The following is a 16,506-nucleotide window of genomic DNA, read 5'->3' as shown; positions in this document are numbered from 1 at the left end:
CTCGAGTAACTGCTTTACATTGCGTATTCGGTAAGCAAAGAAAAATAACAGAGTCGCAAGAGAATAAAGAAACAAGTAGTCGGATAACTTTTCGAATACTAGCATCGAAAATTACCGACCTAAAGTGGCTCGTGAAAGTATTTCAACACTTACAGAGAAATTTTAATGAGTATGATCCTCTTACGTTATCTAAGTTTGATTTAGAAAAGAATGAATTCATCTACTTTTGTATGGTGAATATAGGATAAATTAATGTTATTAGAATAAATTAAATGATATACATCTATGTTAAAAAAAAAGATTGTTCTCTTTTGTCCTCGATGCCTTAATTACACGTTCTCTCGAACAGAGTATCCATTATTCATTCAATAATTACACGCATTCGTTTACTAACTACACTCTATACTAATTTTTTTGCTAAAGACATGACCGCAATAAACAACTCATAACCTACATCTACAGATTTCCAGATTGATTCCAAAGTTCAGAAACATATTTATGATAGTCATATTTCGTCATAGTTGGAACGAAATTTCAAAGTCTCGTATATTTTCGCGTGTCACTATGGATTCGACCTAGCGGTCGAAGTTCGTTTTCGAGGCTCGATAAATTTCGATCTTACCTTGTCTAGATTGACTTTAGTGGCGGGGAACCATTTGCCGACGAACACGACGACCGGTCGACCCTGACGATCGACACCACTTTGATAGAGGCAGCCAATTCCTGAAACTTCTGACAGATCCTCCGTTTTCGCTCTCCTGAGGAGCCTCTCGTATCTGAAACAATGGAACAAGAGCCACTTCGATGATTGTTCTCAGAATATTTAGTCGCTACAATAAGTCTCATCGGGAATAGACTGACAGTTGATAAAGTATTACTTGAAATATCGACAGAAGCCTTATGTTGCCGTATGCCGTTTAATTTCAGTGTGTTTTTTTCTTCGACTGAAACATTCAGGGAACTAATTTGTTATTCAACGAGTCTGGCATTAATCACGTATCAGAGTTGTTTGTTTTCACACTTTCAGCCTTTTTAATATTTTAGAAAATTTTTAGATTTTTGAACCTTTAATCAATGTTACTCATATATATATGACACTATGATCATAATTATTTTTTCACATAGTATATAGCCAAACTACAAGATTGAAAATATAAATGATAGTTTCTATAAAAACAACGATTTATCAATGAAAAAATGTGAAGACACTGAGAAGTATAACTAAACAGCATATTACAGCAATAGAACTGCATTCGGAAATATAATCTTCAATTAAAATTTCCCTCGAATGAATTTCCATTCATTGTATCAATTATGGCTTACGTTTCTCTTCTTTTCTACGATTAATAAGACCTTCTCGTATATTTGTGCATACGTTACAAATACATTTTTCAATTGTATTTTAAATGAGATGGAGATCGCCTGATCCCATTTGCATAGAGAACATAGTCGGAACGATTGATATTTGAGCAAAGAAATCTTGTTTACAAATCGCGTATAACGTAACTATATGGACCACGTCACTCTCGTAACCGAGTGAATCAATAAATCGTCTGACATTTTCTAACAAGCCCGACATCCGATGTTTATTCGATGCATCATACGTTATAATTATATTGCAAACAATTACGACTACAGCATCGAGACAGGTAACGTTTGTTCGTTTAGTCTGTCTCCAGAGGCAATAATCTTACTGTCAGCAATGAATTTCAAACAAAGGATCCAATTGAACGTAATTTAGCAAGTGACGATACGCGCAGTAGCTCGTTTGAATTCGGAGGTTGGAATCTTGAAATTTCCATTTCTCTTCGAGAATCGAATATTCACGATAAGAATCGAATATTCATGTTGGTAGCGATGTAAGTTTCACCCTACAATCGCCGGTCAGAATCTCAACGGTGCGGAATCGCACCGAAAATTCCAGCCGGTGGCGCAACTTTATCGCTAATTTCATTCGTTATGGATTGTTCGTGAACAAGAAACATAAAACTGGTCGACTCGTGTCTGGAATATCGACGTCGTATCATGCAGCGTTAATCGCGGCGACGAGGAGAACGTGCGGTTTTGCGAAAACATGCGACCCACTGGATAGCAATCTCGCAGCACGAACTCGTATAATCCTCTAAATATGTATCTCATAATTAAAATGTTATAATACTGACGCTGAGAATATGAACTATGCCTATGTTTATGATGGAAATTTTATTGTACCGGTGTCGTAATTCGATGTTTACCATGTGAAACTCGTCCATAATAGAGAACATAAAGTGTGAATTTCATAATACGATACTCGTAGTGATGAAGTTCAGAATATGTGGCTCATAATATGAAGCTCGCAATACGAGGCTCTTAATATAAATTTTTCTAAATAAAGATCGTGATACGGATGGACGTATAATTTATGATACAAAGATTAGAGCAAGAACATTGCGATACAAACCTAATTACACGGATCTTATTATATAAAATTATAAAACTCATCTTACAGAAACTCGTTGCATGAAAATTTCGCTATACATCGTGTCTCATAAAATCATCCTATAAAATGTTCGATATTCATATTAGATACGAGGTAAAGTAAGTATACAAAATAGGAGAGTTAAATTTATGAAAGATGTTGCAATTTCATTTTACCATATTCTGAGTTCAATTTTTATATAATAAAATATTTTGTCACGCCCGTTTTAGAAATATCAAACAAGAATCAGGTAGTTTTTCATTTTACCAGTATAATATGTCCTTTTTGGGAAGCAACAAGATAGATTGCTTGCAATACGATTTCAAAATATATCAAGCACCTCTCCTTACCATATCGACATATCAAAATTGGAATATTTGGAATAATTTTATAGCTATAAAACGTAGCGTATAATCTTACCAATACAAACGTCACGATATGTGTATAATTATACAAAACGAAACGATATGGTTTTCCGGTTACAATCCTCCGATTACCTCAAATGTATCCAATAATCAATTGCACATTTCGTGTTATAGGTATCAGGGCAGTAGCCCTAATGCGTCCAGAAAATTCACGACGAATTTCATTTTTTGTGAAATATTGTATTAAATATTATACTTGCGCAATATTGTATTATACTTGCGCATTTTTCCTCAAACAATATTATCTAAGTGATTCATATTGTTGACAGAAAATTATTAGCCTATGGAATTTATCTTATTTTAATGATCCTAAGAAATGTAATAACGTGCGTCAGCGACGACTAACGCGGCAGTCAATGTGTTAATCGACCCCTTGAATCGAGCAGCGCCATTTCGCCGACACGCGACAGTGTGCCGTTTTGTCGCGTAGCGTCGCGCGTGGACGCGTCCATGAATATTCCATTCGACTAAAATCAATGAGCACGTTTCACGTGCGCTCCGTGAATCGTTTCACCTAACGTCGTTAATCGAGTCAAACTACGGTTAAACGAGGTTCATCCAAAGAAGCAGAATTTCCCCTCTCGCTGACACTAAGTTACACCGCGTAGCTATCGACTTTCCTCGTCGCAATTTTTAACTTTTTTTTCTCTCCCTACAAAGCTAGTTTCAAGGCCGCAACACAGACCACACACACACACACACACACACACATATGTACGACTGATACGAATTCGATGAAACCGCGAGCAAAACCTTATTTACAGTGATTCGCGAAACTATGCGAACACCTATCATAGGAAACTTTTATGTACCTATACGTATGTATGTTGCGTGTTACAGAAAATATTTTGAAATTTCGTTAACTTGTATCGAGATGACGACTGTCATGGTTATATTGGTCAAATTTGAGGCCAAGTTGAAAGTGTACGTAGTAGTTACAAGATATTTATCGAAAGCATATGCAAAGAATTAGTATACAACATGATTAGTCATCTTACAAAATATGTAGTACAACTGTACTGTATATGTAGTACAGTAGTACTACATATTTTGTAACTTCTATATACTACGTATTTGTTCAGATTTGTTTCAAACTTTGTCAATCTTATTATGTTATTCGAGTCTCATTACATGATAAAATTTAGATATATTCGTTAGAGGCTCTTAGAAGTGTTGGAATACTTGCATGAGCAACTGTATTTTTCGATGGAACACAAAGCATTCCGTATCAGCTGATTTTCACGATGACAATTCGTGTCTGACAATGGGCTGCCGTATACTACTGGCGGAGTGCGACTGTTTCTTTAATTGTTACGTCTCCCATTGTCCTTCCAATGATGTCTGCTCACAGAACGCGCTCAACTATTGTTCCCCTTGTTCCCCGAGAAAAGTAGAGTGTGAGGTGAGCGTTTTCGCGAGATTAACGTGTAATCATCTTCGTATGCTTTCTTGAGTTAGCATCGTTAGCGCGATCAATGTTGTATAAGATTTAATTAGAAAAATTTTGATAAGAGATTAAAGACAGACTTTTGCAGAATTCCATTAGATAAACCTATCTACTCGGTTTATTTTAATCTATGACGGAAAATTGCACGTATTTACGCAAAATTAATATAAAAAATTGTAGCTGTCAGACGCTCGCGACGTTTTTAATGTGTTTTGTTAAATTTTGCCTACCAGATACAAAATAAGTTTGACTGGTTAATCTCAATATGCTTTAGATTTATGCAAATTCATACTTTCGTGAATATAATTAAAGAAATACAACGCAAACAGAAATTTGTTTTTCTAAATGTTACAACGAATGTTCCATAAATGTATGAACATTTATAATCTATCTATCAATCATCCATTATAAAAATTACAGATTCATAAATAAATAAAGAGAAACAAATTACGATTCGATAAGAGAACGTCTCATTGAATGAATCGAATTACGAAATGGTTCACGGTCCAATTAAATATTTTTCACGGTTATTGGGTCATCGTGAGCGATCATGATTGTACGTTGATCGTTCAAGATTCCGGCTCTATTGTTATTCTCTCAACGGTCGATACGATTTTCCTCCCATGATCGTGGATTACGTCCATGAAAGGCTTACGATGCGTAAATATACTAACAATAAGCTCGCGTCATCCTAAGCTCCTCGTCTGGAAGTTGAAACCGTCGAAGAAACCCATGCGTACACAAAAAATACAATAAAATAAAAGCAAATCAAAGTATAGTACTAGTATCATTACTAAATAGTTAAAGTATAATATTTTTCTTCGAGTAGCAAAACCTGTAAAAGCTACGCTACTTATGGAGAAATCAGTTTGTTGGAGCATTACCAAAAGCAACGAAGGGCGCAAAACAAAACTGGGCGTTGGACCAAAAATAATGTTCCCGCGTATTGGAAAACGATTAAAGCTCGGCTCGGAAATCCTCGTTATATACGTGAAAGCTCCAGCGTTTTCCACCCCCTCTGTCACCCTTTTCGCAACCAGTCGCAACATCGGCAAATGTCCAACAGCGAAATTCTCCAAATTAAACGAAGCTGAGCGCACGAACGTCTCTCGCGACGTCAAAGATCAACGCGTCAGATGCGGTACATTTACGTAACACGGAACACACGACTCAACGGGGAGGGCGGGTTACGACGAATTACCGATAAAAATCGGTACATAACGAAAAAAGCAATTTTCCAATACGCACCGGTCCTCGTCTTCGATCACGTCCACCATGTCAATCATGACCATTCTGACAATGTGCACACTCTGTTATCGAAAATGTATCTGCCTCGTGTATCTCGAGCAGACACTCTTCCTCCAATTGCAAAACGGAATCTTCACAAGTTCTACCAGTAAAACTATAATTCTCTTCGCCACTGATGAAAGTTTATATTTCTACTTCGCTCTATATATCATTAAAAGAGAGAGTCTTGATAGTGTCATCGGTCCAGATGCTAACTTGCAGACGATTTTTACTCTATTTTGTCCCGACTTTAACCTACTCTCGACTCGTAAATTTATACTTGATTGCCGATACGAAGTCTCGAGAGTTCAATCGACGAAAGAAAGTTTTGTTTTTCACGAGAACGAAACTTGGTAGAATTCGCGGATGTGTGGACAAGGTTGATACGAACGCACGTCTGAATTTGTCGATGGACACGACAAGCCTTCGCGACGAGTCGCAACGCACTGAGCTGCCTGAACGAGGAAGACGGGACTATGAGGCGAGAAACGACGTCGGGACGCCGCGTCTTCGTTGGGTTTGTGGGCGCGCGCCTTCGCTGGCTGCGTCACGGCGCCTGCTCAGCTTAGACTATTGCGTGTTCGATGAATAAAAAGCCGGCAGAATAGGGGCGCGATCCACGGCTCTGTTATTACGCTCGATTCGCGAGGCGTTGACTAATTACTCAGATGTTATTATTATAACTACTAATTTCTTTTCAACCTTTATCGCTTCGATCGTCACGGTGTTGTCAAACGCAAGCTACTTCTACTTCAATTGACAACATTGACAAGGGTTAAGAATGATGAGGGTCAACTTCAAATAAAAAGCATTAATAGAAGAAGATAATTTTTAAACAAATTTTAGAATTCATGTTCTTCTGTTAGTGGCATATTTATATTATACCTTTAAGCAACTTTCATTTTGCGACAAAAATTATATTTTTAAGGATATTTGTAAAGATTCTACGCTTATCGAAATCTTTCTGTACAAAATTCTAATTCGAAATTCAGTGATAAAGTTGGACGTATCTGTCGTGGAACAACATGATTTAGGGTAAATAATTATTTGCTATGAGTAACAAGGTGAAAAATAATTACGACGTTTAAAAACAAATTTTTCTACGAATATGAGTCGAACTTCTATAAATAATATTTTGTGCTGTAATTTTAACTTCGTTTCCCAGAAATTCAGCCAAATTCTCGATAAATAAATTTCATACGATTTCCCACTTGCAGAACGATTTTTCCGTTACTGCGGATCAATTGAAAACACCAGCATTTAACATTACAGATACTATTAATTATACAGACAGCACATGCGTTAATTCTAAGTGCAGAATTCCCTGAATCAATGACACTGTGATGCATGACACGCACGTGTCACTGGAATATGCGAAATTGGGAACGTTCCCAAACAGAAAGCTGTCGCTTTTCATCTAAACCTATTGACTGATTACGCGAATAACGTTTGGCTAACGTAGTAGGATAGATGCGTTATATTTTCCATCAACCAACGTGAATTTTTAGACCTGGGTTCACGTAGGAATGCATGATGCACGCGTTTTGTACAAGAGTATTTATAGCTGCTTCTATTTTCCAATCCGATTCTTATGTCTGATTCTTGTACGTTGACTAATTCCGACTATGTCAGCCAATGACCATAAAAGTACAAATCTAATACGGTTTTTAGTTACAATAAATTGTTTGGAAATTGTTTCAGTATGTTATGAAATTCTAGGATTATCTTTCCTGACTTCTTTGACTACTAATTTCGATAAATTGACAAATTCTATTGCAGAAACAATTTTTATAATTTCACTTTTTAACATCAGGTGAGATAAATACATATTTAAAATAAAATAGCTTGTGATTTGCAAGATGGACACACAGGATTTTACTTATTTTATCATCACTGTCCTTGTCGAAATATTAGCAGCGAAGGTCTCCGGCAAATGTTTGGTTTGCATAATACACATACGAATGCAACTTGTAAGGAACATTCTAATTTGAAGTACAACTGTGATAATATTAATTCTGATAATGATACAGCATAAATTAAACGTAGAAAAATTACTATTATAAGCGTTAATATCAAGTCATTTAGAAATGTTACTTGAACAATTTGACAGAATAACGATGATACATTCTGCTTTCTCCCCTGTAAATTCGTGCAATTGTCAGAAGTTTGGAATTCGAGTTGACTATTTTCTTTCGCAATTGGTTAATTCTATGGCGGGTATTGTTGTATTGATGGCTGGACGGGAAATTGCGTTACGCTTTCACATTTCTGGGTCGATTGGTTCTAATCTAATAAAACGCCGCATTCGTTTGGTGGAAATCAGCTGCTGCTGCTGCTGCTGCTACTGTTCGATCGTTACCCTCGATTATTGTCTCAGACAGTGTGATTGAAACTGTCAAGATACAAAGCGGAAGATTGAAATCAATGTCTCCTTAACTTTATGTTATTCCACATTATTCTAAACCCCCTTGCTATGAGTATACGTCCCAACGAACCCTAATAGTCGATTTCTTCCATGTGATTTCCGATTGAAAGTATTATGGCCGTTTCTCAACGAATCGAAAAGAAATACCGAGTATTCCAACAATTATGGTACAATCGAAAAGAGAGCGATTCTGTGTGAAGAAATAAGTGTAGAATATAAAATACAATATTTGGATATCAGGTTTTGAATATATTTTGCCTATGCGAGCACTTAATCTCATTGAAGTTCCCGTATTTATATATACATTGTATGTTCGAATCTTATCCTTGTTTAAACAAAGAAATTTTTAACGTTTTAAGAAAAATCATAGTAGCATTGGAATAACAATTCTCTTATATTTTTCCTAAAATTAAGAATTTTTTTGACGATAGAAAAAAAGGATTGTGTTAAATCTGATCCTTTATCATAGTCGAACGAATCGTCGATAGATTATAAAAACTCACACTTCAAGGTAAAACACATAATTGGAAAATTAAATCGGATAATTCTCTTAATCAGATAAGGCGATAAATCAAGCTTAGAGTACAATCATCACTGTTATACTATGTTTGTTAAATACATTCATTGCTTTAATCTATGTAGTAAAACGCAAAAGGAAAAGATATCGTGTCCTTTTCCTTACTAAGAAAAACGAATATTTGCACATTCATGGTTTTGTCACAAGGGAATGATATGTCGTTTACAAATAACGTTGATATCTTACTTATCAGTCTCTTTGTATGGTACTATCTATCTCTGTATACTCACAATGAGTTTGCAAATGAAAATAAGGTATAATTTCTAAGATTCATTTTACTAATGCAGAAATTGTTCAAAATGCATGATGTTGCATACGATGACTCTCCTTGAATTAAATCATTATATACGGTTCTCAATTATTTTACATTGTTTATATTTTACGTATTATTTATCTTCAATTTTTCTAACGTCAAAATAATCTTCACTATCAATTGCAAAAGGAAAATATTCAGAATCTTCTTTTCTTTATTTATCTTTTCTTGTAGGATCATCCTCTTTCCACATTCATTTTTATAATGATTGCACATCTTGTATATACGATTCGTCCTCCATTCATTCTCATTGTAATTATTTCAACACCATGCTTTTAACGAAATGAAAATAGAACGTCGTTCGATTTTCCGGTATGCGTCGTTGCTTTAAAGCTCTCTGAAGGCTACAGGAAGATTCATCATTGATATACACGCTACGCGATAAATCGAGTCTTTCCTCGAACTGGAAAACAGAAAGCAAACGATTTTCGAAGTTCCTGCGGAAGTCGGAAGCATAATTTTGACAATATCTCGCCATTATCTTGGATTATAACAAACATTCCCGAAATACTTCATAATGCATGCCTGTGCTATTATTAATTTTGTTTTACAAATTCCTACTGTCACATAAAAATTGATTATGAGTTTCAGTGAACATAATGATAATATATAAAACATCAGGTACGATATTTCCAATGATAGCAATTCATAAAAGAGATAATTTTCATAATTCGTGATCTATTATAAGATATAGCATAATTATAGTTATACATTTAAAAAATTCACAATTAGATACGAATTTTATTGAACATAGCGAGAGCGTATAAAAAAATAAGTATTGGAACAAAACAACTACTTTTTACGATAGATTTCTCATTTAGGTTGGAACAAATGAGTTTGTAGCTTCATAGAAAAGATAATGATCACGACGACTCAGGACGATTTCTCAATCGATTGTGTTCACGATTTCGCGACCGTGGCCTCGATTAAAATGGATCCAAGGTGCTCCATCAACGAAATGACCGATTCGAGACACTCCCTCGTCGAGAACGTGCTTTTAAGACACACCTTGAATTAGCACAGAAGGTAATAAAAAATCGACGTTTCCCGGAATTTACATTTACTTAATCTGAAAACCAAGAAATTGGCTGCTCACGTGGTGGAACGTAGAAAGTACTGAACGTTTCTGTCTATTCGATATACACGGTAATAAAGGAACGGTTGAATTGTTAATGGTGTGGCAATGTTGCTGTAAGTGGGGCAATTTTCACTCGCAAAATACATATACGGAAGATCGTCGTTAATGGAGCCAGATGTTTCAATGTTTACGGCGTCGTTGAAATCACGCAAAATAAACTACGTACATCCGGCATTAGAGGCGTGTGAACATTTTGAAAAACATGAGATACTTCTGAGTGACCAAGGACATGAAGATAATTTATACTATTATTTAGCATTTGTTCATCTTGCAAGAAGTTGACCAAGAAACCGCTGTTACCGATCTTGTAAGAAATTTATACAAAAAATTAGCATCGTCGATCTTACAAAGAATTAACACCACATGTACAAGATTTATTATAGCAAGGTTTATTTTATACGAAAGTTTGTAACGTTATAAATTTTCATCTTCTTTTATTAAAATGAAAAATTAAATTTTCAACATTGGAAGATGAACAATGGTGCAAGGTTCACATCTTCTACTTGTATATCTTCTAAAGTTCCCTATGCAAAGATAATGCTTGCAGCGATTAATTTATTTTCATCAATATTACAAGGTACTAAATTAAATGGAAAATTTGAAATTTTTAAGTGATTTCGATAGAGCGATTTTAATAATGCGCGCTAGTAAAACTGCGTTATTGTTGTGAAGTACCCTTAATCCTTTCACTATAAGGGTTATATATACCTGCAAATATCGAGTAATAATTTCCTAACACACATACAGCACGTGTATTCATTTTTTATAACGTAGACTCATATTTCTTTCCCTTTATGTGCACTATACTATGATTGACATACTTAAATCTTCACGCTTGTAATTTTTCCATGTTATTTAAAGACACTTTTAACTCAGGGTATTTTTAGAATTTTGAAATTATTGAATTCGTTATCCAGGGTTATGTCTAAAAATATTTTTTTTCTACAAACTGAAGTTTAACATTTTGATTTTACACCTGGAAGGTCATGTTATTAAGAATAACACCAACTCAAGAGAGGGCGCGATGTCTTTGGCTACTATTACGAAGAGCGCTACAAAATCTTTGCAGATATATAGCAGATATAGCAGATCTTAGGAAATTGTATATTTGAAATTACTTAAGAAGGCAGTGTATAGATATTTGAATGATTGCTGAAGTCATCGATCCTACAAGAGTAATAGCAAAAGGACAATACATTCTATACTAATGATATAATCTTCCATTATTAAGGAAAATTGCAGAAAATTGGAGTCAAATTATTGAAATATATTTTTGTCAAGGTGCAAAACTGCAGATTGACAACCTGTTTCTATCGTTAGTGCAAGATATGATAAAACAGCGTTAGGATTCTTCAGTGAATCTCAAACTTATCTTGTTTAATGAATCATCATGATTGGACATATGATTTATCTTGATGGCGTGAATACAAAGACATTATAGTCGTGTAATGAAGTGGCGACTATGGGCAACGAACTTTCGTGGAAAATGGGATGAACTGTATTTTTCAAATGGTTTAGTTATCGAATATTCTTATACCTAACTTTGCTATTTCTAGTAAACGAGTTTGTAGACATGGAAAGGTTACGAGGCCGTTTCCATCGATAATATTATTGATAGCAGCTGTCTATATAAAGATAGACAGTTTTTCCATCGTAATGAGTAGATAAGAATTCCATTGACCGACAGGAAATCGATATTTAATCGACATTTAATCGATATTATTAATATGGATATACGTATAATAAATAACATGGTGTGAGATCGCTTAAGAGAAGACAGAAATATCAATCTATAGAATTACGAATATAATTGTAAATATTATATTGTAATAAAACAATATTATGTAATGAATAGAATAATTAATTGAATGAATAACAAATTGTTCAAATTGTAGGAATATTTTAGTGGAATTATATAATCATGTGAAGTTAAAAAACCCGGAGAAAACTAATATAAAATATGAATATACAAACGTAGTACGTGTTACTACGCAAATAGTACCGGTACTAAAATATTGATTTTCTTTTAACAAATATGCATTTATTCATTGAATGAAACATTCGTGTAACAAAGGTTGGTATTAAAGAAACCTGCATTCCGTAAGTGAGAAAGTATGTTTTTTGAGGTATCTTATTAATATATCAGTAGATAAAAAATTTAATCATACGTAAAATATAGAAACAGAAACAGTGCAATTCCATTTCCTTCCTTATCGACTCACGATGCATATACAAATTATGAAATATTGATAAGTAAGGACTTTTTTCACTGAGATAATGCATAGATCACATACGTATTGGTATGCAAGATAGCAGTTTGTTGCTAAATAGTTAAAATAGCATTGTGACACGCAAAACCGATGTTGATTTTGTATAGAATTACATTCGTAACATTGCATGAATAAGATACTATGTTTATTAGCATCCTGGCAAAAATAAGTGAAAAACACTTCTTTGAATGAACAAACAACATATTGCAATATTGCAACAGTGCACTATTAAAGTTGACTATTTTGCAATACTTTGATATTCTATATTTAAACATTTTACAGTACCAAACGCACTGATACAGAATTTCGTCAAATTTATCATATTAAAGTAATAGAGTAAACAAAACGAAAAACATTGATCTAAAGATATTTTTCAAACAATCATACCTTTCTTTCTGTTGCATTTGTTTCAGCATGATATCCGCAAGTGGATCAGCTGGTGGCCTTTCCCCGAGGAGTCTTTGTCTATCTAAATCACCCTGCATTTGTGCAAACGCGTGTTCGCCGATGTTAACGGATGTTTCTAATTGCGCAGATAGTTCTATACTTTCATCGCCTGTAATAAACAGAAGATTTCAATAAATAACTGCACCAATATACACATTTTTAATATCGATTTATATTATTACCATGTAAAGTATGTTGAGGATTGTCGATGATTCTAATTTGTCGATCAGGAAGTAAAGGTTCACCATCCATCCCACCTATATCGTTTGGTAACTGCCAACACGCATTATCTTGCTCTGCTAAATTTCTTGGGAAATAAAGAGGAAGAAGAACTTCATATATTCCAAGATCGCACGGTTCCAACACAAATATAATACATGTTACAGAATCACCATATTGCTCCAGAAATCTCCTTATTGTTCCTATTACAAGGGAATTTATACCCAATGGATTTATACTCATTAAACTTAAAAATTTATATTAATTTACATAATTCATACTTACTAAGTGCAATATGTGCTCCTGCATCAGGAGGATAATTTCTCCGCACAGTATTAATTACCGGTAGCGCAATCGTGCGTAAACCAAGCTCTCGTGCCTTTTGTAAAACATTCCTACAAGAAAAGTTAAGTACTATTTTATGCTACTTATCTATATATCATAAATACATTTGCTTTAGATGAATGAAATTTACCTATAGCAGCAGTGCAATGTATTTTGAGCTGCTGTTTGGTACTTCACGTTGTATACTGGTCCAACAGTATGAATAATAAAACGTGCAGGTAACCCATGGGCTTGTGTTACTCTTACTTCACCTGTTTTGCATTCTGTAAACATAGTCATTTATATTGTATGCTTACAAGCAATCTAATTATTTCTTATTTTACAAACTATGTACCTTTGATTTCATTAAATATTTCCATCTTAAGCGCTGAACCAGCCCGAGCAAATATTCTTTGGCACATAGGACTGTTATCATCCATTGTTTCATTGGTAGAATTCACCACTGCATCTACTTGTAAAACAGAAATATCTCCAGCCCTGAAATACAATATTGTTTATAATCCTTCATAGACAAATTGAATTTATTCTTCATACTGATTGTTTTTACCATAGTGCAAGTTTGTTGTTAAGTGCTGGTTGACAAGGAAAAGGACTGATAGTATGATGCGTAGGTTCTCCAATGGAACTGGAGTAATCAGTGAACCGGTGCTGGACAGGGAAGTCGGACCATTTTTTCAATGCGCCCGTCTCCACCATATCCGGGGCAACACCCAAGGGTTCCATGAGCCTCATTCAGCTGAAACAAACAAATTTATCATTAAAATCAACGAATTGCCTGTACTGAGCTCAGTCTAACCTCATTCTTCTGTCAACTAAAGCTAAAAATAATCCGATGTAAATTCCTCATGTGCTGCCCGAGACATTTACAAATCCCTCCATCTCCTATTCTACCATTCTTCCACATCATTCATTCACGAATATCGAATTCTCTTTGTTATGCTCCTCCGCAAAATGTCACGCTAACGACTAAAGAGCATGCGCAGTGTGGCGCTCGAGTTGACGCGAAATTCAAATCGCATCGAACGCCACGTGTTCTATCGTTCGATGAAATAAGACACAAAATACGATACCGACACACATCGAGGGAAATAACAAAATTAGATCACACGGGGAAATTGTATAGATATATACGCAGGAATACAATATAGGGGAAGACTTTATCGAATTTAATAGGGTCATAAAACGCTATAGGGAGGCAAGGTCGGGAAAGTTACCCCAAGCCGAAGATGAAATAGTTGCTGACGCGCGGACCACCTCCGATATCGTGGAAACCTAAAAATAAACAGTGCTATCGATGAAAATCTGGGGCACACCCCGGGCTAACGGGAGCAGCGGGCGTCCAAGGACGTAACCCCGATCGGGAGTTTGGAAAAACAACTTAATTCGTGGAGGACCCGTGTGGTCCTGTGCGCATGCAATCACGTGCTGCGCGTTAAAGCCCGTCTGTGTGAGATCTCCCTCCACGGAAACGATGAAACGTGCGTCCGTGTTGGACACAGAATGTAGGCTTCCCTAATGGCAAGGAGACAGAGGCTGGCGCCGTCTGTCCTGCTGCGGAACTTATATCCCGACAACCCCATAAAGAATAGGATCATCGACCTCTTTGCGTTACTAGGTCCCTGCTATCCTTTTTAACCGTTTCACAACCATGGACGAGATATCTCACGACACAATATTGTTTGTACGATGCCACGGACGACATAGTAAAAGTTACTAAACCTCTACTAAACAGAACAAAACAGAACATACCAAACAAGATTTTACCATAAATGTCGGTCAGAGACAAACAGACGTCAGAGATAAACACTAACAGTACAATACAATACAAGAACAATAATCCTAAAAATTTAAATTACAACATCGTGTAATTACATATATGTACCTTCTAGTTATTAATTTATGGTGGAACTCCTGTTTGCTTTCAAGATAATTAAATATAAAAATTACAAAGGTACTATTGCAGACTAAAACAGAAGAAGATGGTATACGCGTAATTGGATAAAGAAGAGTTTAAAACTGTTAAACTGTGACAGTTACATTCGTTCTAAACATTTTTATCACATTAGTATCAATGATCTAATCTGGGATATATACCAGATCTTCATCATAGCCCTTGACAAATATAATTTTATTTTGTAAAATTATAATGCCTTTTTCTTATTTTATAAATCAACTATCTCTCCACCCATTGTAAATGTCAGAAACGTATATTTCTAATAGCAAGCAAAAACGTATTCCATTTATTTTATCATTTAACGACTAATTTATTCAACCACTTTAGGTGGCTCCAAGCGCTAGAGATGAGCAAAAGTGAGAATTACGTTGATTAACCTAATCTATTATATTCTCAAAAAAATTCAGTTCTTGCTTTAGACCAAAGGTCAGTTAATAAAATATTTACTGTTCAATTAGAACAGAACTTTTGAATTCTAATATTTTTTGAAGAAAACAAAGAGGGAAAGAGAAAGTGAATTTTTATAAGCGACAAACAATTTCCAGTGTACATCAATGTAGTTCATTTTCTAGGTATAACATGTTGCTAAATGTTGGAAACAGGGAGGATCTGAAATGCGTATTCAGAATGCGTCATTCGCGAAGATCCACTTCCCATCGATCGGACCCTACTCTTCTTTCATCAAATTCCTGAGAACTCCTCTCTATCGCGCAAGAAACTCTAGATATTATTTGCATAAAACCATTTGTCAATTTGTTTTAGAGAAACTATCGATGAAAATGGAGACGGTGTAGGAAGAGGAAAATGGAACTATGAAAACGTGACATTCCATTCATAATTTTTGCTAGTTCGTGTCAACAGAGACGCGAGAAACCGCAAATTGTTCGCCGGTAGGAAATTCTTATCAGTGGAACATTCGAGCAGCTGAAGTAACATTGCACAATGGAATAAATTAGCATTTTTATGGCAGCGCCGTGTACGAACGGTTAAAACCTTGACGAATGTAGAGCAAGATGCTTCATCGATCGTATAAATGAATTCTGATGTTTACCCTGCAAAGTTCTTGGTACGAGTGCGCGCGTTAAGAACACATCCGGTTTAATCGATTTTAAAGGGAAACATTGTCTGCCAAGATCGAACTAAAGCTACGTGGGGGGTCATGGCCATGTATTCTAGATATTCGCTGGCGATAACATGCAAT

General features: G+C 35.3%; 1 protein-coding gene across 2 annotated transcripts in view; it reads right to left on the bottom strand.

Moving 5' to 3' along the window:
• The window catches only part of LOC122566562 (protein GDAP2 homolog), a 68,607-nt gene that overhangs the window by 17,269 nt on the left and 34,832 nt on the right, over positions 1–16,506 (bottom strand). The window contains exons 1-8 of one of the 2 annotated variants that reach the window (XM_043724009.1): positions 14,148–14,297; positions 13,899–14,087; positions 13,686–13,828; positions 13,482–13,614; positions 13,292–13,401; positions 12,970–13,209; positions 12,728–12,896; positions 623–776 (exon numbers count right to left, since the gene is read on the bottom strand). In XM_043724009.1, the coding sequence (XP_043579944.1) occupies positions 623–776; positions 12,728–12,896; positions 12,970–13,209; positions 13,292–13,401; positions 13,482–13,614; positions 13,686–13,828; positions 13,899–14,083 (1,134 nt within the window). In that variant the 5' untranslated portion in view covers positions 14,084–14,087; positions 14,148–14,297. Of the gene's footprint in view, positions 1–622; positions 777–12,727; positions 12,897–12,969; positions 13,210–13,291; positions 13,402–13,481; positions 13,615–13,685; positions 13,829–13,898; positions 14,088–14,147; positions 14,298–16,506 lie in introns of those variants that run through there. The other variant, XM_043724008.1, reaches the window with a different exon arrangement.

This window comes from Bombus pyrosoma, linkage group LG4, assembly GCF_014825855.1.
Source record: "Bombus pyrosoma isolate SC7728 linkage group LG4, ASM1482585v1, whole genome shotgun sequence".
NCBI classification, from domain to species: Eukaryota; Metazoa; Arthropoda; class Insecta; order Hymenoptera; family Apidae; genus Bombus; species Bombus pyrosoma.
The sequence above is the reverse complement of the archived record's forward strand: the minus strand, read 5'-3'. Positions and strand labels throughout refer to the sequence as shown.